Source organism: Theropithecus gelada, chromosome X (assembly GCF_003255815.1).
Source record: "Theropithecus gelada isolate Dixy chromosome X, Tgel_1.0, whole genome shotgun sequence".
Classification (NCBI taxonomy): Eukaryota; Metazoa; Chordata; class Mammalia; order Primates; family Cercopithecidae; genus Theropithecus; species Theropithecus gelada.
This window is the reverse complement of record NC_037689.1, coordinates 105,168,155-105,192,856: the sequence shown is the minus strand read 5'-3', so window position 1 is coordinate 105,192,856 and position 24,702 is coordinate 105,168,155. Positions and strand designations below refer to the sequence as shown.

At 36.7% G+C, this 24,702-nt stretch overlaps 1 protein-coding gene across 1 annotated transcript in view; it reads left to right on the top strand.

The window, feature by feature from the left end:
* Positions 1-24,702, top strand: part of NUP62CL (nucleoporin 62 C-terminal like) — an 83,210-nt gene that overhangs the window by 12,294 nt on the left and 46,214 nt on the right. Inside the window, exons 2-3 of the mRNA XM_025372595.1 lie at positions 5,259-5,302; positions 23,890-23,994. Of these exons, the coding sequence (XP_025228380.1) occupies positions 23,937-23,994 (58 nt within the window). The 5' untranslated portion in view covers positions 5,259-5,302; positions 23,890-23,936. The remainder of the gene's footprint in view (positions 1-5,258; positions 5,303-23,889; positions 23,995-24,702) is intronic.

Genomic DNA, 24,702 nt, shown 5'->3' with positions numbered 1-24,702 from the left:
AAAGAACAAAGCTGGAGGCATCACGCTACCTGACTTCAAACTATACTACAAGGCTACAGTAACCAAAACAGCATGGTACTGGTACCAAAACAGAGCTATAGACCAATGGAACAGAACAGAGCCCTCAGAAATAATGCCACACATCTACAGCCACCTGATCTTTGACAAACCTGAGAAAAACAAGAAATGGGGAAAGCATTCCCTATTTAATAAATGGTGCTGGGAAAATTGGCTAGCCATAAGTAGAAAGCTGAAACTGGATCCTTTCCTTACTCCTTATACGAAAATTAATTCAAGATGGATTAGAGACTTAAATGTTAGACCTAATACCATAAAAACCCTAGAAGAAAACCTAGGTAATACCATTCAGGACATAGGCATGGGCAAGGACTTCATGTCTAAAACAGCAAAAGCAACGGCAACAAAAGCCAAAATTGACAAATGGGATCCAATTAAACTAAAGAGCTTCTGCACAGCAAAAGAAACTACCATCAGAGTGAACAGGCAACCTACAGAATGGGAGAAAATTTTTGCAATCTACTCATCTGACAAAGGGCTAATATCCAGAACCTACAAAGAACTCAAACAAATTTACAAGAAAAAAACAAACAAACCCATCGAAAAGTGGGCAAAGGATATGAACAGACAATTCTCAAAAGAAGACATTCATACAGCCAACAGACACATGAAAAAATGCTCATCATCACTGGCCACCAGAGAAATGCAAATCAAAACCACAATAAGATACTATCTCACACCAGTTAGAATGGCAATCATTAAAAAGTCAGGAAACAGCAGGTGCTGGAGAGGATGTGGAGAAATAGGAACACTTTTACACTGTTGGTGGGACTGTAAACTAGTTCAACCATTATGGAAAACAGTATGGCGATTCCTCAAGGATCTAGAACTAGAAGTACCATATGACCCAGCCATCCCATTACTGGGTATATACCCAAAGGATTATAAATCATGCTGCTATAAAGACACATGCACACGTATGTTTATTGTGGCACTATTCACAATAGCAAAGACTTGGAACCAACCCAAATGTCCATCAGTGACAGACTGGATTAAGAAAATGTGGCACATATACACCATGGAATACTATGCAGCCATAAAAAAGGATGAGTTTGTGTCCTTTGTAGGGACATGGATGCAGCTGGAAACCATCATTCTCAGCAAACTATCGCAAGAACAGAAAACCAAACACTGAATGTTCTCATTCATAGGTGGGAACCGAACAATGAGATCACTTGGACTCGGGAAGGGGAACATCACACACCGGGGCCTATCACGGGGAGGGGGGAGGGGGGAAGGATTGCACTGGGAGTTATACCTGATGTAAATGACGAGTTGATGGGTGCTGACGAGTTGATGGGTGCAGCACGCCAACATGGCACAAGTATACATATGTAACAAACCTGCACATTATCCACATGTACCCTAGAACTTAAAGTATAATAAAAAAAGGTAATGTTCCTATAGATAATGAGTTGCATGATTATGAATAAACGTTTGATTAAACTGTAAAAAAAATTAAATAATAAGGAATTATGACAGGTTGGTGTTTTTTCTCCCTTCCTTTCTTAGTGATGCATAAAGTAATGCTACTGTTAGCTTTAATGAAATATTTTTGAAACTGATTTGTTAGAATTGCCTTTCAGAGCTACTGTGTTAAAAACTAATTTTTAGTCATCTCATTTTATTAATTTTGACTGGGATAGAATTATAAGTTCACAATGATTTTTCCCTTAACATTTTAAGATATTTTCCCATTGTTTTCTAATGTTTATTATTGCTAATGAGGAGTTTGCTATCAATCTAGTTGTTGTTCCTTATTAGGTAAATTTGATTTTTTTTCTCTCTGATAACTATGAGAATTTTTTCTCTATAAGGTTTCAATATATTGTATATAACGGGTATGTGTGTTTGTATGGTGGTGAGGAGGGATTGCCTGCTTGTACTTGGTGGCTTTTTTAATCTGAGAACTAATTTTTCTTCACTTCTAGGAAATTCACTTATCAACTCTTTGAATACTGCCTCTGCCATTCTATTTTTTCCTTCTCCATTCCTTTTGGATATATATTGGAGCTTCTTTTTCTCCTTATCTCTTAGTTCTCTTCCCCTTTCCATCTTTTTTATTTATTTATTTTTATCTGCCCTCTAGTACTGGCAGATTTTTTTTCTGTTCTCTCTTCTAATTTGCTATTTTTTTCTCTTCAACTGTGTAGTCTATTACTTAAATCTGTCTTTTGAGCATTTTTATTTCTAATACTGATATGCATTTCTTGGATTTCCTCTTGGTTCTTTTTCACATTCACTTAGTTTTACGGATGCTATTTCTTTCTTGAACTCTTTGAACATATCAAACATATATTTTGATGTGCTATTCAGATTGTGCTTTTATCTCTAATTTCTTGGATAAGAATTCTCTCATTTTCTTAGGTCTAAAGATGATTTACTTAGATGTTTTGTATTTCTTGTCTGTGAGTTAATCTTCTGAGGGCTTTTTTGACTATATGTGACCTAGGAAGTGGAGATGTCCCTTTTGAGTAATGTCATAGGCAACCTGCCTGGACCTTGAAGGTTTTATCAACTCCTAACCAGTTTTTATGATAACATCTTATCTCGAAGTTTCTATATCACAAATAAAGATAAATTGAATTTGAGCCATCTATGCATATCTTCTGTAGCAGTTTGGGATTCTCACATGTCTCTATTGTCTTTTCCATCTTCCTGTAGATGTTTCCCAGATTTAAACTTCACTAGGTCTCTGCTGATTCAGGAGCCTGTGGTCTTACCAGGTAGCCTTAAATCATACCCCAAATTCAGCATTGTATTTCCAGCTATTAAGGCGTGTATCTCATTCAAGGTATCACCTTGGGCTAAGCAACATTAACTTCTGCTCATGGGTATGAATTCCCTTTCTGTCTGACACTTGGAAAATTGTCCTTCTTTCTGGAAAAACTTTGCTTTGTATTTTAAAAAAAGTTTTTATTAAATGATTGTAAACTGGTATTTCTTTTTTATTTTTTATTATACTTTAAGTTCTAGGGTACATGTACACAACATGCAGGTTTGTTACATATGTATACATGTGCCATGTTGATGTGCTGCACCCATTAACTCGTCATTTACATTAGGTGTATCTCCTAATGCTATCCCTCCCTCTCCCCCCCACCCCACAACAGGCCCCAGTGTATGTTGCTCCCCTTCCTGTGTCCAAGTGTTCTCATTGTTCAACTCCCACTGATGAGTGAGAACATGTGGTGTTTGGTTTTCTGTTCTTGTGATAGTTTGCTGAGAATGATGGTTTCCAGCTGCATCCATGTCCCTACAAAGGACATGAGTTCATGTCCTTTTTTATGACTGCATAGTATTCCATGGTGTATATGTGCCACATTTTCTTAATCCAGTCTGTCACTGATGGACATTTGGGTTGGTTCCAAGTCTTTGCTATTGTGAATAGTGCCACAATAAACATACATGTGCATGTGTCTTTATAGCAGCATGATTTATAATCTTTTGGGTATATACCCAGTAATGGGATGGCTGGGTCAAATGGTATTTCTAGTTCTAGATCCTTGAGGAATCGCCACACTGTTTTCCACAATGGTTGAACTAGTTTACAGTCCCACCAACAGTGTAAAAATGTTCCTTTTTCTCCACATCCTCTCCAGCATCTGTTGTTTCCTGACTTTTTAATGATTGCCATTCTAATTGGTGTGAGATGGTATTCATTGTGGTTTTGATTTGCATTTCTCTGATGGCTAGTGATGATGAGCATTTTTTCATGTGTCTGTTGGCTGCATAAATGTCTTCTTTTGAGAAGTGTCTGTTCATTTCCTTTGCCTACTTTTTGATGGGGTTGTTTGTTTTTTTCTTGTCAATTTGTTTGAGTTCTTTGTAGGTTCTGGATATTAGCCCTTTGTCAGATGAGTAGATTGCAAAAATTTTCTCCCATTCTGTAGGTTGCCTGTTCACTCTGATGGTAGTTTCTTTTGCTGTGCAGAAGCTCTTTAGTTTAATTGGATCCCATTTGTCAATTTTGGCTTTTGTTGCCGTTGCTTTTGGTGTTTTAGAAATGAAGTCCCTGCCCATGCCTATGTCCTGAATGGTATTACCTAGGTTTTCTTCTAGGATTTTTATGGTTTTAGGTCTAACATTTAAGTCTCTAATCCATCTTGAATTAATTTTTGTATAAGGTGTAAGGAAGGGATCCAGTTTCAGCTTTCTACTTATGGCTAGCCAGTTTTCCCAGCACTATTTATTAAACAGGGAATCTTTTCCCCATTTCTTGTGTTTGTCAGGTTTGTCAAAGATCAGATGGTTGTAGATGTGTGGTATTATTTCTGAGGGCTCTGTTCTGTTCCATTGGTCTATGTCTCTGTTTTGGTACCAGTACCATGCTGTTTTGGTTACTGTAGCCTTGTAGTATAGTTTGAAGTCAGGTAGCGTGACGCCTCAAGCTTTGTTCTTTTTACTTAGGATTGTCTTGGCAATGCGGGCTCTTTTTTGGTTGCATATGAAGTTTAAAGCAGTTTTTTCCAATCCTATGAAGAAAGTCATTGGTAGCTTGATGGGGATGGCATTGAATCTATAAATTACCTTGGGCAGTATGACCATTTTCACGATGTTGATTCTTCCTGTCCATGAGCATGGTATGTTCTTCCATTTGTTTGTGTCCTCTTTTATTTCATTGAGCAGTGGTTTGTATTTCTCCTTGAAGAGTTCCTTCATATCCATTGTAAGTTATATTCCTAGGTATTTTATTCTCTTAGTAGCAATTATGAAGGGGAGTTCACTTATGATTTGGCTCTCTGTTTGTTTGTTATTGGTGTATAAGAACGCTAGTGACTTTTGCACATTGATTTTGTATCCTGAGACTTTTCTGAAGTTGCTTATCAGCTTAAGGAGATCTTGGGCTGAGACGATGGGGTTTTCTAAATATACAATCACGTCATCTGCAAACAGGGACAATTTGACTTCCTCTTTTCCTAATCGAATACCCTTTATTTCTTTCCCTTGCCTGATTGCCCTAGCCCAGAACTTCCAACACTATGTTGAATAGGAGTGGTGAGAGAGGGCATCCCTGTCTTATGCCAGTTTTCAAGGGAAATGCTTCCAGTAAACTGGTATTTCTAGAAGTTTGGAGTACGAGGGAGCAACTCCAGCGTGGCTTCTGTCCACCATCTTTTCTTTGAGGTCTCATTGAGAGCTCTATTTTTTTTTCCCATTCTTCTCTTATCCTTTTTTAGGGTTTGGAGTCATGAGCAGGTTTAATTTTGGAGGAACTTTACAGGTGGGTTCATTTTTTGGCTCTGCGAAAACAACAGTGACTACTTCCACTACAGGGTTTATTTTCTCTACATCTGGTATAGGAGGGTTCAATTTGAGGGTTTTGTCCCAAACAGTTACAAGTACATCTTCATCTTCCACTGGCTTATTCACATCCAGCTCCAGCTACACAGACTACAGGATTCATTTTTGGAACACTGGTTGTGTCAACTCCTGCCCCAGTAGCAACTGGATTTTCCTTAGTGTAAGAGCAATACAGTTTCTGATTTTTTTAGTGGATACAAAGGTAATTGTCTCTGAGAGACAAACTGGGTAAAGAAATGGTATGTTATTTCTAAATCAACTATTTGTGGCCGGGCACAGTGGTTCACACTTGTAATCCCAGCACTTTGAGAGGCCGAAGCAGGCGGATTGCTTGAGCACAGGAGTTTGAGACCAGCCTGGGTAACATGGCAAAACTCCGTCTCTACAAAAAATTAGCCATGTGTGGTAGAACGTGCCTGTAGTCCCAGCTACTCAGCAGGTTGAGGTGGGAGGGTTGCCTGAGCCCGGGAGGTCAAGGCTGCAGTGAGCCATGATTGCACCACTGCACTCCAGCCTGACAGAGTGAGATGCTGTCTCGAAAATAAAAATCTATTTGGAATTATGCTATTCATTCCCAAGGTAGTCTACCAAATTGAAGGCATCTCAGATTTGAGGCACAAGGCACACTGAATTCTGATCTGTGGTCTCCCTTCATTTTATGTGAACCATAGGAAGAGTACTCACTGAGTTTTGGAAATGTATCATCTTGAAATTAGGCTACTTGCTGAGTAAGTGGCTCTTTAGAGAGATATTTTTCTATTGGTCATTGTAATGAACTCATTATATAGTTTTCCTTTATGCATCTCAGAATTTTAAAGGAGATACTCATTTTATGCCTTTTTAGGTAAATCCATTTGGTTTTTCGTAGCACTGATAGCCTCATGTCTTTTAGTAGCACCTGAGAACCTGGTGAAAGCAAGGGTATTTACCCCTGGAATTCTCCTTTATCTTATTATAGTTATCTAATAACTTGTAATTGAATGCTAAATAATCTTTCTTAGGAGGATTAATTTAAATATTGAAGTATTTTGTCATGGGTCATGAAATACATTTAAAAATTTCTAAACTTTTCTCAAGTTTGGTTAGTGTGGAAAAAAATATAAAAAATCTCTAAAAATTCTTTTAAAGAGATGCGTGTTGTTTGATTTAATGTCTAAAACAAAAACTTATGTTGTTTAATAAAGTGCTGGACTGGCAGAAAGAGGAAGTATAAGTCCTTTTTTTTTTGAGATGGGGTCTCACTCTGTGGCCAGGCTGGATTGCAGTGGTGCGATCTTGGATCACTGCAACCTGCGCCTCCCGGGTTCAAGCGATTCTCCTGCCTCAGCCTCCTGAGTAGCTGGGATTACAGGCATGCGCTACTGTGCCCGGCTAATTTTTGTATTTTTAGCAGAGATGGGGTTTCACCATCTTGGCCAGGCTGGTCTCAAACTCCTGACCTTGTGGTCCACCTGCCTTGGCCTCCCAAAGTGCTGGGATTACAGGTGTGAGCCACCGTGCCCAGCCATACAAGTCCTTTTGTCTCCACAGAAGACAAAATTTTCTGAACTACTCTTTCCCCATTAAAACATTTTAAAATGTTTTTCCCCTTAAGGTGGATCAAATTAGGTAACCTTTATCTATGAATGAGAAATATGGAGCTCTGTACATGTATTCCTATATTAATATCTGGTTATCTTTCTGTATTGAGATGAAATAACCTATAGAACAAAACCTTCACATTTAAAATTTCATTTGACAGGAGCTGTGTTATCTGTTATGTAGTTGCCTTTTAATATGTCAGATAACTATTATGTTGATTTTGTTTCCTTTTTTCTATTTAGAATGTGCCTGTATTAAAATATCTCATGTAACCGTAAAGTTATACACCTACTAAACCCACAACAATTAAAAAAAAAAAAAAGTTGGGCAACACTGCTTCCACACAACCTACAGTGATTACAGGGACTTTTGGAGTAGGTGCCAGCACCTTTACTAATGCTGTAACTAGCAATACCCTGTCACATGAGGTGACAGCATCCACTCCTTTTGCTTTTGGCTCTGCTCCCTCCTTTGCTACTCAGATTTTTCATTCATCGGTGGAGGCACACCTCAGACTGGGAGCACCAGTCTCAATATTGTTTCCATGAGGCATGCAGCTCAGCCAACAGCGTTTGTAGACTTACCCCTTATTCCTGCTACTTAGGCATCTAGTGGCACAACTGCTGTACAACCAACAGCTCCTTTCATCCTTGGCAGACAGTCCACAAGTAAGGTTTGAACTCTGCTCTCTAACGGAGAAGCACAGTATTCAAGATTGATTTTGAGATTCTTAATTGATTGATTCAAATCCAAATGTGCTCACTTCTCTTGTTGGAGGTTAGTGTTATTGATGAATATAGCAGAAATTAAATACAAAGTGCCCCTTCTGGCTATAGTTTTAGGTTTAGAACCAATCAATCTTTGTTTTGGAAAAAGCAACAAACTCCTGAGAACCAGTAGTCTAGACAAATTGGCATATAGTAATCAGAGTTATCCTGAAATGTTTTGTTCAATTGTTTAATGCTTATGTTTAACAAGTATTTCTTGTTCACAATCTGGTGATTGTTTTTCTTCCTCTCTTAAAACTTCTGAAATGAAATTTATCAGGAGGAACGATAGAACAAGAAAGCATATATTTAGGGTAGTATGACATTTTAGAGAATATTATGTGATGCAATAAGTCAGTTATATGGCATGATTGGGGAATGGTATATTCTTGCTAAAATATTTTGGCTAGTAGAGACATCTTATATACTATACGTGGGTAACCAGTTTCCAATTAGGTTTCAGTAAAATACATTTAACCTGTATTCACCATTAATGAGAAGACATTCAGGATCTTGCTAAACCAAAATGCAGTTAATAAAATGTTATATACACTGGACCATAGACTATATAATCTCTTGGGAATGCCTTTTTTCACTCAGCATAATTTTCTGGAGATTCATCCAGATTGTTGTGTGTATCCTTCCTCCCTTCCTTCCTTCCTTCCTTCCTTCCTTCCTTCCTTCCTTCCTTCCTTCCTTCCTTCCTTCCTTCCTTCCTCTCTCTTTCTCTCTCTCTTTCTTTCTTTCTTTCTTTCTTTCTTTCTTTCTTTCTTTCTTTCTTTCTTTCTTTCTTTCTTTCTTTCTTTCTTTCTTTCTTTCTTTCTTTCTTTCTTTCTTTCTTATTGAGACAGGGTCTCACTCTCACTCTGGCTGGAGTGCAGTGGCACCATCATGGCTTACTGCAGCCTCGAACTCCCAGGCTCAAGTGATTCTTCCACCTCAGCCTCCTGAGTAGCTGGGACCATAGACGTGCACCACCACACCTGGCTAATTTTTTTGTATTATTATTATTATTATTTGTAGGGATGGGGTTTCACCATGTTGTCCAGTATGGTCTCGAACTCTTGAGCTTAAGCAATCCTCCTGCCTTGGCTTTCCAAAGTGCTGGGATTACAGGCATGGGCCACTGTACCTGACCTGCTTGTTTATTTTTATTGTTGCATACTATTGTATTGTATGGATGTATTACAGTTTTTAAAAAAATATTATCTATGAATAGATATTTGTATTTTTTCCACTTTTTGGCTATTATGAATAAAGCTGCTATGAACATTTGTGTACTGATTTTTTTCATGAACATAAGTCTTCATTACTCTGGGATAAATACCCAGGAGTGGAATGTCTGGGTCATATGGTAGTTGCATATTCAGTTTTATAAGAAACTGCCAAACTTTTCCATGTTAGCGGTACCATTTTAGATACCCACCAGCAATGTATACAACATCTAGTTTCTCTGTATCTTCACTATCATTTGGTGTTACTACTATTTTTTATTTTAGCCATTTTTGTAGATAGTGATATCATAATTATAGTTTTAATTTACAGTTTCTCTGATAGTTAATTATGTTGAGCATCTTTTCCTGTGCTTATTTGTCATCTGTATATCTTATCTGTTCATGTCTTTTTTTAGTGAGAAAAAAAGCATCCAAAATAGCAATGTATTATATGGGTCCTTTCTGCATGAGGATTTGAGTAATGTCAGTGGATAATATGATTTTACAAAAGATAGAATGCTGTTTGTGATTTTTTTCTATTTTTAAACTTATACCTAGGTATTTCTCTTTTTTTTAGAGATTGTACATGATATTGTGTTTGCTTTTCATCACTAGTATATAGAAATACAGTCGATTTTGTATGTCTATCTTGTATCCTGAAACATTGAAGAACTCATTTATTCTAGGAGATTTTTTGTAAATTTCTTATGATTTTTCTACATAGATAATTATGTCACTTGCAAATATAGATAGTTTCATTTCTTCCTTTCCAATCTGGTTGCCTTTTTTTTTCTTGCCTTAATGCAATAACTAGAACTTCCAGCACTGTTTTGGATAAGAGTGGTGAGAGAAGGTTGCCTTGTTATTGATCTTAGGGGGAAAACATTCAGTCTTTCACTATTAAGTATAGTCTTAGCTGCAGTTTTTTGTTGGTGTTCTTTATCAAGTTAAGGAAATTCCCCTCTCTGTATTCCAGTTTTTTTAGTGGGGTGGCGGGGAGTTTTTACCATGACTGGGTGTTGAATTTTTTCAAATGCTTTTTCTGTGTCAATTGATATGGTCCTGTGATTTGTTTTCATCATCCCGCTAATACAGTGAATTACATCAACTGGCCCTAAATATTTAACAACCTTGCATCTCTGAAATAAACCCCACTTGTCATGGTATATAGTTCTTTTATATATTGTTGAATTATATTTGCTATTATTTCATTAAGAATTCTTGCATTTATGTTCATGAAGGATATTGGTCTGCAGTTTTCTTTTTTCTATTGTCTGTCTGGTTTTGGTCACTGAGTAATACTAGCTTCATAAAATGATTTGGGTCAGTGAGTAATACTAGCTTCATAAAATGAGTTCTCCTGTTTTATTTTCTGAAAGAAATTCTTTAAACGTTTGGTAGAATTTTCCAATGAAATCATCCCAACCCGGAGATTGATTTTTGGGAGTTTTCACATTTATGAATTCAAATTCCTTAATTGTCATAGGGCCAGTCAAATGATGTTTCTCATATTGATGAATTGTGGTAGTTTATGTTTTTTGAGAAGTTGGTCCATTTCTTCTAAATTATTAAATTCATGGGCATAGTATTCTTTTGATGTCTGCCGGGTATGTCATGATATCCCCTGTTTCATTCCTGATATTGGTAATCTGTGTTTTCCCTCTTTTATTGTCAGTCTTACTAGAATTGTTAATTTTATAGATCTTCCCAAAAATCAGCTCTTGGGCGGGTGCAGTGGCTCACGTCTGTAATCCCAGCACTTTGGGAGGCTGAGGCGAGCAGATCACCTGAGGTCAGGCGTTCAAGACCAGCCTGGCCAACATAGCGAAACACCGTCTCTACTAAAAATACAAAAGTTAGCCAGGTGTGGTGGTGCGCGCCTGTAATCCCAGCTACTTGGGAGACTGAGGCAGGAGAATTTCTTGAACCCGGGAGGCAGAGGTTGCAGTGAGCCGAGATTGCACCACTGCCCTCCAGCCTGGGTGACAAAGCCAGAATTCATCTCAAAAAAAATAAATAAATAAATAAAAATAAATAAATAAGTAAAAGAATCAGCTCTTTGTACGATTGATTTTTTTATTGTTTTCGTTTTTAATTTTACTGAGTTTTTGCTCTTTTTTTCTGTTTGCTTTGCGCTTATTTTGCTATCTTATTTCTTGGTTCTTTCGTTGGGAGCTTAAATTATTGATTAGACTTTTCTTCTTTTCTAATGTGTGCATTTAATGCTATAACTTTCCCTGTCTGTACTGCTTTGTGTCTCACAAATTTTGATAAGTTGTATTTTCATTTTCATTCAATTTGGTGTGTTTTTAAATTTCTCTTGAGACTTCCTCTCTGACCCATGTGTTATTTAGAAGTGTTCAGTTTCCAAATGTTTGAAGATTTTCCTGTTATCTTTCTAGTTCGATTCAATTGTAGTTGGAGAATGCACTCTGTATCATTTTAATTCTTTTAAATTTGTCGATGTTTGTTTTATGGCTAAATATATGATCTATCTCGGTATTTCTTTCATAGGCACTTGAAAAGTATGTGCATTCTTTTTTTTGTTTTGTTTTGTTTTTTGAGACAGAGTCTAGCTCTGTCACCCAGACTGGAGTTCAGTGGCATGATCTGCAACTTCCACCTCCCACGTTCAAGCGATTCTCCTGCTTCAGCCTCCCAAGTGGCTGAGATTACAGGTATGCACCACCATGCCCGGCTAATTTTTGTATTTTTAGTAGAGACAGGGTTTCACCATATTGGCCAGGCTGGTCTCGAACTCCTGACCTCAAGTGATCTGCCCACGTCGGCTCCCAAAGTGCTGGGATTACAGGAATGAGCCACCATGCCCAGCTCGAAAAGTATGTGTTTTTTTTTTTACTACTATATAATTCATCCATGTAACCAAAAACCACTTGTACCCCAAACGCTATTGACATTTTTTTAAAGTAGTAGATATGTAGGATGAACAAGTCTAGAGATCTAATATATAACATCATGAGGATTATAGTTAACAAAATTGTGCTGTATTAAGAGTATCTGCAAAACTGAGTAGATTTTTGCTGTTACACAAAAAATGGATAATTATGTAAGATGATGGGTATGTTAATTTGCTTAACTATAGTAACTATTTTATTATTTATATGTATCCCATAACATTAGGTTGAATATATTAAATATACCCAATAAATTGATTTTTAAAAGCAAAAAGTATGTGTATTCTGCTTTGTTGGGTGAAGTGTTCTATAAATATCAATTAGATCCTGAAGGTTCATGATGCTTTTGAGTTCTTCTGTATCCTTGCTAATTTTCTGATAAGTTCTATCAGTTGGTAAGATAGGGGTATTGAAATCTCTAACTGTGTAATAGTGAATTTCTCTGTAAGTTTCATCAGTTTTTGCTTTACATATTTGGAAGCTCTGTTGTTTGGTTCATACACATATGATTACTAAGACTTTTTAGAGGATTGGCCCTCTTATCATTGTGTAAATATCCTCCTTTGTCTATGGTAATTTTCTTTGTTCTGAAGTCTATTTTGTCTGCTAATAATATATCTACTCCCTATTCTCTTTTGTTTACTGTTGCATGGTATATTTTTTTCCTATCTTTTTACTCAACTTGCCTATATCATTACTTTTGAAGTGACTTTCTTACAGACAACATATAGTTGAGTTGTGTTTTTAATTCCCTGTACCAATTTTTAATTGGTATGTATAGGCCATTTACATGTACTATAATTATTGTATTGCTGTATTAGGGCTTAAGTCTGTCATTTTTTAAATTACAATTTTCATTTCCCTGTTTTCCATTTCTGCCTTCCTATTGGTTATTTGAACATTTTTTAGAATTCCATTTTGATTTGTCTATAGTGTTTTTGAGAGTATCTTTTTGTATAGCTTTTACGGTCACCCTAGATATTATATACAGTATATATATCTTATCACAGTCTACTGGCATTGCTGTTTTACCAGTTTGAGTGAAGTCTAAAAATTGTTCCTCCCTGTATGTCCCTTAACCCTTCTCCATTTGTAATGTAATATTTCCTTAAATATTTCCTCTACATATATTTAGAGCCATATCAGATAGGTTTATAATTTTTGCTTCAGCTTTCAAACATAATTAAGAAAACTGAAAGTAAGAAGGAAAGCCTATTATATTTACCCATATTTTTGCTTTTATTTGTTGTTTTTTACTTCCCGAGGTTCCAAGATTCCTTCTTTTATAACTTCCTTTCTGTTTTAATAACTTCCTTTAGCCATTTTTTTTTTTTTTTGAGACGGAGTCTCACTGTGTCGCCCAGGCTGGAGTGCAGTGGTGCGATCTCGGCTCACTGCAAGCTGTGCCTCCGAGGTTCACGCCATTCTCCTGCCTCAGCCTCCCGAGTAGCTGGGACTACTTTTACGGTAGTCTATTGGCAACAGATTTTCTGAGCTTTCCTTCATCTCTCAATGCCTTGATTTCCTCTCTTTTTTCTGGAGGATATTTTCGTTTGCTCTGAGTTAACAGTTCTTTCAGCACTTGAAAAGTATTGGGCTACTTCTTTCTTGCTTTCCTGCTTTCTGATGAGAAATCCTCTTGTCATTCAAATAGTCTTTTCTCTCTTGGTTAGATGCCATTTTTCTCTTACTGCTTTCAAGTTTTTTTCTTTGTCTTTAGTTTTCAGAAGTTTAATTGTTATGTGTCTTTGTGTAAATTTCTTTGTGTTTATCCTTTTTGGGTTCGCTCTGCTTCTTGAGTCTGTTCATTTATGCCTCTTTCCAAATTTGGGACATTTTCACCTATTTTTTCTATCAGCTATTATTTACTTTTTAGCGCTACCCTCTTTCTCTTCTTGTCTTTGATGACATGAAAGTTAAGTTCTTGCTTATAGTCCAACAGGACCTGATGCTCTGTTAATTTTTTTTCAGTCTATTTTTCCCTGTTGTTTGGATTGGATAATTTCTATTATTCTATCATCCTGTTCATTGATTCTTATTTCTATACTCTCCTTCTATTCTACTACTGGTTCCTTCTACCAACCTTTGCATTTCTTCTATTACAAATTTTTCATTCTAAAATTTTTGCTTGGTTCTTTATAACTTCTCTTTCTTTACCAAGAGTTTCCTTCTTTCTTTCTTTCTTTCCTTTCTTTCTTTTTCTTTTTCTTTCTTTCTTTCTCTCTCTCTCTTTCTCCTTCCCTCTTTCTTTCTTTCTTTTCTTTCTTTCTTTCTTTCTTTCTTTCTCTTTCTTTCTTTCTTTCTTTCTTTCTTTCTTTCTTTCTTTCTTTCTTTCTTTCTTTCTTTCTTATCTTTCTCCTTCCTTCCTTCCTTCCTTCCTTCCTTCCTTCCTTCCTTCCTTCCTTCTTTCTCTCTCTCTCTCTGTCTCTCTCTCTCTTTCTTTCTTCTCTTTTTTTGTGCTGAGGCAGTTTTTTTCATTTGTTTGAAGTGTGTTTATAATTGTTTGTTGATGAATTTGTTTTACATGAATTCTTTAAAATCTTTGTGATTTTAAAATTGAAACCTAGATATGTTCATACTATGTTATGAGACTCTGGATCTGATTTAAACCTTTTGCTTTGGCTGACTTTATTTGACATTGTTCTGGCAGTAAAAATGCTGCCTTTTTACTGGAGAATGGGAGTAGGACTTCAGTTTCCATATGTGGTCTCAGTGGACACCAGAAATGAGGATCTCCAAGTTACTGCTAGGTGGAGTGGGGATTCCTGCCCCCAATATGGTTTCTACTGACAAGGTGAGAATGGAGTTCATTAACTGCTGGCAGGGATGAAAAACCTGGCTTCGAATTTGGCTTTCTTTGACACCACCCTGGTGAGGGTGTTGGGATGCCATTTTATAGCCTCACAAGGGTGGGTGTCTAGGCTGTCCACTTGGTGTTTGCTGGCCTGAGTGCAGATAGGACCACAGATTTTTCTCTGGTGGTTGGTTATAGTTAGAGTGATTATCGTGTAAAAGTTTTCTGAGTTGCTAGGCTGCCCTTCCTTGCCCTTTGTCTAAAAAAGCAGACCTTTTTGTTAGGACTTTTTGAAAAATTTATACCCATTGTCATTTCTGGGTTGCCAGCCTGTTCAACTCCAAGCCTGGGAAATATGAGGCAAAAAGAAAACCTAGGGAACTCACCACATATTGTTCCTTTGATCTTGGAATCCCTAGCCAGTTTGCCTTCTTCTCTCCACCTTTCAGGATCTTCTTAGGTTTATTTATTTTTTATCTTATTTTAATTTTCTCTCTCTCTCTCTTTTTTTTTTTTAAGAAATAGAGCCAGAGTCTCATTATGTTGCTCAGGCTGGTTTTGAACTCTTGAGATCAAGTGATCCTCCCACCTCAGCCTCCCAAAGTGCTAGGATTACAGGTGTGAGCCACCACTCCTGGGCTTCTTACGTCTATTTTATACATAATGTCCTGGGGTTTTAGTTATATTTAGGGGGAAGAAGAGGGAGAAGTACAGCTACTCCGTCTGCCCTGAAATGGAAGTCCTTGAGATTTTAATTAATTAGAGACATGGTCTCACTCTGCTGCCCAGGCTGGAGTGCAGTGACACAATCACAGCTTACTGCAGCCTCAAACTCCTGGGCTCAGGTGATTGTCTTGTCTCAGCCTCTCGAGTAGCTAGGACTGCAGGCACATGCTGCCACGCCTGGCTAATATTTTTCTTTTTAGAGACAGGGTCTTGCTATGTTGCCCAGGCTGGTCTTGAACTCCTAGCCTCAAATGATCCTCCCTCCTTGGCCTCCCAATGCACTGGGATTATAGGCATGAGCCACCACACCTAGCCTAAGATTTTAGTTATTATGTTGTCAAAACTTTCATTTTTTAGGGGTTCTCTCAAAGCTTATTTATGTAGGCCTTTCCATCTCAATATTCTTTTTTTTTTGGTTATTTTGTGTTTTATATTTTTAAGAATCTTAATTTTTTTCCCCGTAAGTGATTAGTGAATTGAACCATTGTATTTTGTTAAATAGACATCCTTTCTCTATTAGTTGAAATTGCTGCCTTCCTGATACACCAAATTATTGTTTGACTTGGCTTGACTCTGCTTCTAGACTTTCTATTCTGTTCTGTTGATCTCTTTTTCTTATTCTAGTATCGCCATTTTTGTTACTGTAGCATGCCCCCCTATCTTGTAGTGTAAGGCCACTACCTCTATTCTCTTTTTAAAAAATTACTATTTTCTATGTCCTACTATTTATTAAGATAGTTGGCATTTTCTTAAGTTCTTAAACATAAAGGAATTAAGGCTGATTTGGGGATCCTTATAGCACTAGATGGAGGAAATTGTGATATTGAACCCTTCTTCTAGTTCAGTAGTTGTCAACTGGAGACAGTTGGCCCCACCATGGGTGAATTTTGACCAAATCTGGAGACATTTTTGGTTGTCAAGACTAGGGAGATGCTACCGGCATGAGAGCCCAGGGATGCTGCTGAACATCCTACAGCGCACAGTTCAGTCCCCCACAGCAAAGACTTATTTGGTAATGTCGAACAACTCTGATCTTGTCCTATGATTAGGAAGCTAAGATTTTTGGCTTTTAAATCCTTTTCTAAGATTCATTTAACTTGAAAGCAAATCATATTAAGTGGTATTTGCTCCCCTAGTTATCTTTAGGTATGTGATTTAAGGTCAGGCCCCTGAAATTATGCCAGTATCTGGGACAAATGATCAAGATTTTAAAATATGGGCATAAATCAAGTGTAAATTTAATTAGAGATAGTGAAGAGGTTTCAGTAATATGACCAGTTACAAAATAAATAATACAAAAATCAATAGCTTTCCCATGTTTAAGCAATAGCAGTTGGGAAATATAATGGAGAAAGGTCTAATTAACAATTTCAGCCAAAAGAATGAGATGCATAGGAGTAAACTTTTAAAAATGTGCATGACTTAGATGAAGCAAACCACAAAATTTTACTGATGAATGTAAAAGAGGATGTGAATAAATGAAAAGACCCACTGAATGCTCAGACCCTATAAGATAAGGATGTCATTTATCTTTGAATTAATCTATACATTTAATGCAATTCTTGTAAAACCATAATGGGAATCATTGGGGGAAGGAAAGGAGGGAAGGACTTGACAAGATTTCAGAGTTTATATGGGGGAATAAATGCATGAGACTAGCCACCTCTTTTTTTTTTTTTTTAAGGAAAGTAATGAGAACTTGCAAGAAAACATGTGAAAATTATTATAAATTTATTCTTTTCCTGTAAATTTAAAATATTATGTAACATAAAAATAAAATAATTCTAGTGCTATGGAACAGGGATAGAAAGAAAAATCAGTGAAATATTTTATAGTACCATACAGAAACAAACCTGTGCTTGTGAAGGTGACATTTCAAATTTGTGAGATAGAGAATACAGTAGTGAATAAATGAATTGCAGTAGCTGGCTAACCAGTTATTGGGGGTAAGGTAGAAAGTAAAACCATAGCCAGGCTCATGGCTCATGCCTGTAATCCCAGCATTTTGGGAGGGCATGGTGGGTGGATGACTTGAGATCAGGAGTTCAAGACCAGCCTGGCCAACATGGTGAAACCCCGTCACTACAAAAAAAAAAAAAAAACCTCACTGCGGAGGTTGCAGTGAGCCGAGATCGTGCCACTGCACCACTCCAGCTGGGTGACAAAGCGAGACTCCGCCTCAAAAAAAAAAAAAATAAAAGCGAAACCATAATTTTTTTTTAAAGCATAGGTGAATATGAAAATATGTAAATAATATTTCTGGAGTTGAGGAGATAAGCATTTCTATAGGAGTTTAAAATAATATAGTCAAATGGTTCAAAAACTATAAATAGCACAAATAGGTATATTATTCCCCATCTGCATCTTTATTACCCCTGCCCCTTCCCATACTCAGTTAACCACTGTAATTGTATATGTCTTTCCAGAGCTTCTTCATGAGTTTGTTGAGAAATAAAAATACGTATTCTTAGTCCTCTGCCTTTTTTGATATAAATAGTATACTCTATACACTATTCTGTACCTTGCTTTTTAAACTTAAAAACTTTATACGCTTATTTTATACATTTGGAATGTCTTCACATTAGTCATTACATAGAGAGCTTCCTCAGTATGTTTTTCCTCAGTATTTTTTATAGGATCATAGTATTCCATGCTCTGGATGTGCTATAATTTATATATCCAGTCCCTTGCTGATGGCCATTTGGGTTGTTTACACAATCCTTTACTAATACAAACAGTGATGCAATTGGTATCATTTTACGTGTCATTTTACAGGTATGCAAGTATATTTTTGGGGCTAAATTTCCAGAAAAAGTATGGCTGTTTCAAAAGATAGATGCGTTTGTAATTTTTAAAACATTGACCACTTGTTTCCCATAGTTGTACCAATTTATTCCCCCATTTGGAACCTGTGAGGCTGCCTGCTTCTTTATAGTGTCCTTAACAGAGTGTGTTTAGTTTTTGACTTATTGTCATTTGTTAAATGAAATTATTCTCAATGTAGTTATAATTTGCAATTTTCTCTTAAAAATTAGGTTGAGCACCTTTTCATATGTTTAAAAGTCTTTTTAAACATGATATGAAGACACAGACTATTATATGGAGACATAGACCAGAAAAAAACTGTTGGAAAGATTTGACTACATAAAAATAAAATAAAAACTGAATGACAAACTGGGGTAGAGGAATTATTGCAACATATGACAAAATAAATAGCCTTGATATACACTTTTATTAAAAATCAGTAATAGCGTTGGTAGGAATGTAAATTGTCTCAATTTCTATGGAAAACAATATGGAGATTTCTCAGATAATTAAAAATAGAACCACCTTTTGATTTAGCAATTCCACTGCTGGATATCTACACAAAGGAAAAGAAACCAGTATATAAAAAAGACATCTACACTTATATGTTTATTGCAGCACTGTTCACAATGGCAAAGTCATGAAATCAACCTAAATGTCCATAAGTGGTTGATTGGACTATGCGGCCGTAAAAAGAATGAAATCATATCCTTTGCGATATCCTGGATGGAGCCAGAGGCCTAACTAAGTGAAGTAACTCAGAAAAAGACAATCAAATATCACATGTTCTCATGTATAAGTGGGAGCTAAACAGTAGGTACACATGGACGTTAAGATGAAAATAATAAACACTAGGGACTCCAAAGAGAGAGAGTTGGGGGTGGGGGTAAAGGTTGAAAAATTATCTATTGGGTACTGTGTTCACTATTTGGCTGATGGGTATACTAGAAGCCCAACCCCCACTATTATGCACTATTATGCAATATATCTATGTAATTTTAAAATAAAATTTGAAAATATCAGTAATAAGACAGTATTCTTTGATGTGAAAATGGGCAGGTGACATGAATAGGCAATTTCAAATGAAAAAAATTGAAGTACCAATGAAACCCATATTAAAAATTCAACCTCATTGTTCAGTTCCCACCTGTGAGTGAGAACATTCGGTGTTTGGTTTTCTGTTCTTGCGATAGTTTGCTGAGAATGATGGTTTCCAGCTGCATCCATGTCCCTACAAAGGACACAAACTCATCCTTTTTTATGGCTGCATAGTATTCCATGGTGTATACGTGCCACATTTTCTTAATCCAGTCTGTCACTGATGGACATTTGGGTTGATTCCAAGTCTTTGCTATTGTGAATAGTGCCGCAATGAACATACGTGTGCATGTGTCTTTATAGCAGCATGATTTATAATCCTTTGGGTATCGGGAAGGGGAACATCATACACTGGAGCCTATCATGGGGAGGGGGGAGGGGGGAAGGATTGCATTGGGAGTTATACCTGATGTAAATGACGAGTTGATGGGTGCTGATGAGTTGATGGGTGCAGCATGCCAACATGGCACAAGTATACATATGTAACAAACCTGCACGTTATGCATATGTACCCTAGAACTTAAAGTATAATAATAAAAAAAAAAATTCAACCTCTCAGATAGGTAATGAATTGTAAATATAAATGCCTTCGCTATACAATTGGTTATTTCTTTCTTCCTTTTTCTTTTTTTTTTTTTTTTTTTTAGATGGAGTCTTGCTTTGTCGCCAGGCTGGAGTGCAGTGGCGCAATCTTGGCTCAGTGCAACCTCTGCCTCCTGGGTTCAAGCGATTCTCCTGCCTCGGCCTCCTGAGTAGCTGGGACTACAGGCGTGCACCACTACACCCCGCTAATTTATTTTTTATTTTTAGTAGAGACGGGGTTTCACCATGTTGGCCAGGATGGTCTCTATCTCTTGACCTCTATCCTCCCGACTTGGCCTCCCAAAGTACAATTGGTTATTTCTCTAAAGTATACATATGATTCTTCTCCTAAATGAAACATAGGAGTATTGCGCTGTATAAATTTTAAGTAGTTTTTGTATGTGGTAAAGTTTCCAATTCCTTCCCCATATCTCTTTTCTGTCTCTTTCACCCCCAGAGGACCTAGATGTTTTGGATAGCAGAATCTTACATCATTTGTCACCATGACAGTTGAATGCAGGCAATAATAGATGCAAGTACAGTTACTTATTAAGCACCTTTTCCTTTTAAAGGTGAAATAGAATATCTGTGATTGTGTGTTAGAGTCTAGAAAAAGTTGGTTCAATTCAGCAGAAACACTTATTGAACGATTACTATTATGTGCCATGTGCATTGATCTGTAGTGGGGATGAAAAGATATGAAATTTGCTTTCAAGTAACTCATTAATCTTATTTGTGTCGTTATGCATTAATTTATTCTTATAGTTTTCTTTTTAAAGAGGCAGGTAATCTGTTTTCTGAAAATTTATTCCAGACCTTCATTTATTCTTTACGTACTGTACAGTTCACCTGTTTAAAATGTACAGTTCAGTGATTCACAGAGCTATGCAGCCACCATTACAACAGGCCATATTAGAATATTTTCATCATCCCCAAAATAAACTCTCTACCCATTAGCAGTCATTGCCCATTCCTCCTTTTCCCCAGTCCTTGGCAACCACTAATCTACATTTTGTCTCTGTAATGGAATCATATATTTTTAATAAATGGAATAATATATTATTCGGTCTTTTGTGACTAGCTTCTTTCACTTAGCATGCTTTCAAAACTCATTCATGTGGTAGCATGTATTACTACTTTTTCTTTTACGGCAAGTACAATTCTATTGCATGGATACGCTGTATTTTATTCATCTATTCATCAGTTAATAGGCATTTGGGTTTCTACCTCTTGTCTGTTTTGAATAATACTGCCATGAATATTCACATATATGTTTTTGTGTGAATATATGTTTCATCTCTTTTTAGCATATATATATATATATATATATATATATCCCTAAGAGTAGAATTGCTGGGTCATACGGTAACACTATGTTAGCCCTTTGAGGAAATGCCAGACAGTTTTCCAAAAAGGTACAGCATTTTACATTTCCAACAGCAGTGTAAAAAAATTCCAATTTCTCCACGTCCCCATCAACACTTGATCTATCTTTTTGATTATAGCCATCCTAATGGGTATAATGCAGTATCTCATTGTGGCTTTGATTTGCAATTCCCTAATGTCTAAGGATAGTGAGCATGTTTTCATGTGCTTTCTTGGCCATTTGTATCAGCAATTTTGTGTCTTTCTGACCATTCTCTTGTAGTCACATCTATCTCTGACCACATCCTGGAAAGGTTCTCTACTTTAAAGGATTGGGGTCATCAAATTTTCTCACTTGGATAATTCAGGATATCTCAAGGTATTTAACCTTAATCTCATCTGTAAAGTCCCTTTTATCAAGTAAGGCAATATGTTCACAGGTTCTAGGTATTAGGCCATCTTTGGGGACCAGTTTTCTGTCTCTCACACCATATTAACAATAGTAAGTCTTTTGATCCGTAAACATGATATCTTTTTATTTATTTAGAACATCTTTAATTTCTTCAAATGATGTTTCATATTTTTGTGTACATTATGTAATTTAAAAATTGTCCTTGAGTATTTCTTTGTGAGCAATCATAAATGGAATTATATTCTTACTTTCTTTCATTTTGTATTGTTCATTGTTATAATATAGAAATGTAATTTATTTTTGTATATTAATCTTGTATCCTGCAACCTTACAGAACTTGTTTATTGTTCTAGTAGATTTTTTATTTCTTAGAATTTTCTGTGTTCATGATCATGTCATCTATGAATAGAGATAGTTTTACTTCTTTCTTTTCAATCTACATGCGTTTTATTTCTTTTTCCTGCCTATTGTCCTGGCTAGAATTTTCAATGTATTGTTGAATCGAAGTGGTTAGAGCAGACATCCTTGTTTTGTTTCTGATGGTAGTGGGAAAGTATTTAGTCTTTCTCCATTAAGTGTGATGTTACTATAGCTTATTCATTAGTGCCCTTTATCCTGTTTAGGAAGCTCCCTTCTCTTCCTAATTTGTTGAGTGTTTGTGCCATGAAAGGGTATTGGATTTTATCAAATGCTTTTACTGCTTCTATTGAGATGATAATGTGTTTTTTTTAATAATAGCATAATTGAGGTATAATTCACATATCTTAAAATTCACCATTTTAAAGTATACAATTCAGTGGTTTTTAATATAGTCCCATAGTGTACAACTATCACCACTATGTAATTTGAGAACATTCTCATCGCCCTCCCACAAAAAAACCCTATACCCATTAGCAGTCACTCCCCATTACCTACTCCTCCCAGCCCCTGGGAATCATTAATATACTTTCTGTCTATGAATTTGCCTATTCTGGACATTTCATATAAATAGAATTTCACAATATGAAGCTTTTTTTTTTTGTTTGTTTGTTTGGTCTGGCTTCTTACATTTAGCATAATGTTTTCAAGATTCATTCATGTTGTAGTGTACATCAGTACTTAACTCTTCTGATTTCAGGACAGCCCTTTTCAGCTTTCTTTCCCCCTGGTTATCACTGATAAACTAGCCGACTTACACCCTAAATTATTTTTCTCATAAAGCTCCCTGCCTCCTCTTACTTGTTTACCTCCCAAATCTCCATTTTTTAGAGTAAGGTTTTGGACTTGAATGTCCTCACACTCTGTTTCAATAAAGTCGGTTCTTTTGGGGATGGCTTGAGAGCTCTCTGTTCTTATGAATGGTCTTTATCCCTGGGCAGAATCGTTCAGCCAGTGCTTTGGGTACTGGGCAGTGACAGTAGCCACTGGTCTTCCTGCTTACCTCTTCAGGTGTGGACCTCAACCCTGCAAGTGAACTGGGCTGGGATAATCAGGGTGAGGGTGATTGGGGCCTCAGTATTCTCAGCCTTCTCTGCTTGGGGTTGAGTCTCCACCCTGTGAGTAAAGGAAGGGAGCCCTTGAACTCTTGGCTATACTCAACAGGAATTTCGCCCCTTCAACTCTGTGTTGGAAGTGATAAGAAATGCTGGCTACTTGTCTCTCCCATTGGGATACTCTATTCCTTGATTGGGAGCTGGGGGCAGAGGGAGTCCAGTTTTGGCTACCCCTCCCTGGGGAGTAGCTTCTGTCAAGGTAGACAAGGGGATGGTGAAAGGAAAGGAGTGCTTTGTGGCTCATATGCCATAGACTGTCACTGTTAGATTACTGAGTTTTAGCAGATTTTCTTGAATAAATGTTTCTTCATTTGCTATGGGCTCTTAGAACAATTTCTAGCCATTTCCAATTTAAAGAAAAAAAAAACAACTTTTTGCTGGAACTTTTTGCTGGTTATGGATTTACTTGGAACAGGTTCATGGGACTTTTTATGCTGCAGTTCTGGAAGTGGATCCCCCCTCTTAGGACTTCTTTTTCAGTAAAGTAGAATTTCTTTGTTATGATGATGCTAGAAGACTGACTATACTAAAGTAGTACCAATGAACTGTTTTTTTAATCAAGCTTTTACTCTGTCTTATTGATTAGGTTTCAGGATACCTGCTTTTCCTTGCTTTGTTTTTATTTCTCCATATTGATGAACCTTGTTATAATGGTGTTTTACTTTTAAAAATTATTTTTAGTGACATATTTTTCCATTTGTTACTTTGATTTTTAGGTTTGGCTCCAGCAGCTGCTGTTGCCACCACCACTAGTTCAAGCACCATGCAGTTTACCTCAATATCAAATGCTTTGACCTCCACTGCTGCTATTGGGCTCTCATGTAAGTTACTAATTCCAAAGAAAATACTGTAATTTCTCATGAGGCCACCTTACTCAATTTGCCAGTATATGCTACAGATCTCCTGTGTCTCAGAAATTATCATTATTCTTGAACCCATTTATAATTGCTGATATCAATAGTAGCTTTGCTTAAGAACCTAATTCTCATGGCTTTAGCTGTGAATTTTTTTTATGTTAACATGGTTATTATAGCTTAAAATGCTAACTTTAAGCATATAATTCATTAATATTGTGATGCTTTGAAACAACTTCTTGAAGCTATTAACAGTAGGGAGAGTGGGAGTTTTGCCAAGTATTTCTGAAGGGAAGAAGTCCTTATCCATGTGACTAAGATAAAATGGGAAATAAATGTTGGAGCCTTCCTATAGTGTGTTTTTCCATACCGACCTGGTTTGTGGTCCTTACATTTTACCTATCAGAAGTGGAACATGACAAAGGGCCAGCTGTAGTTTTGGGGTTCTAATTGACATTGTGTGATGCCTTGTGACCTCTCCCCTTGAAGAGGACCATCTATCTGGATGCTTTGAGCTGAGATGTGAGACATTATCATGTAACCTCAACTTCTTTGTTACACATTTTCCATTAGTATAGTAATAGCAAATGTTGGAAATATTGAATTCAGGCCAGGCTCAGTGGCTCATGCCTGTAATCCCAGCATTTTGGGAGGCCATGGCAGGTGGATTGCTCG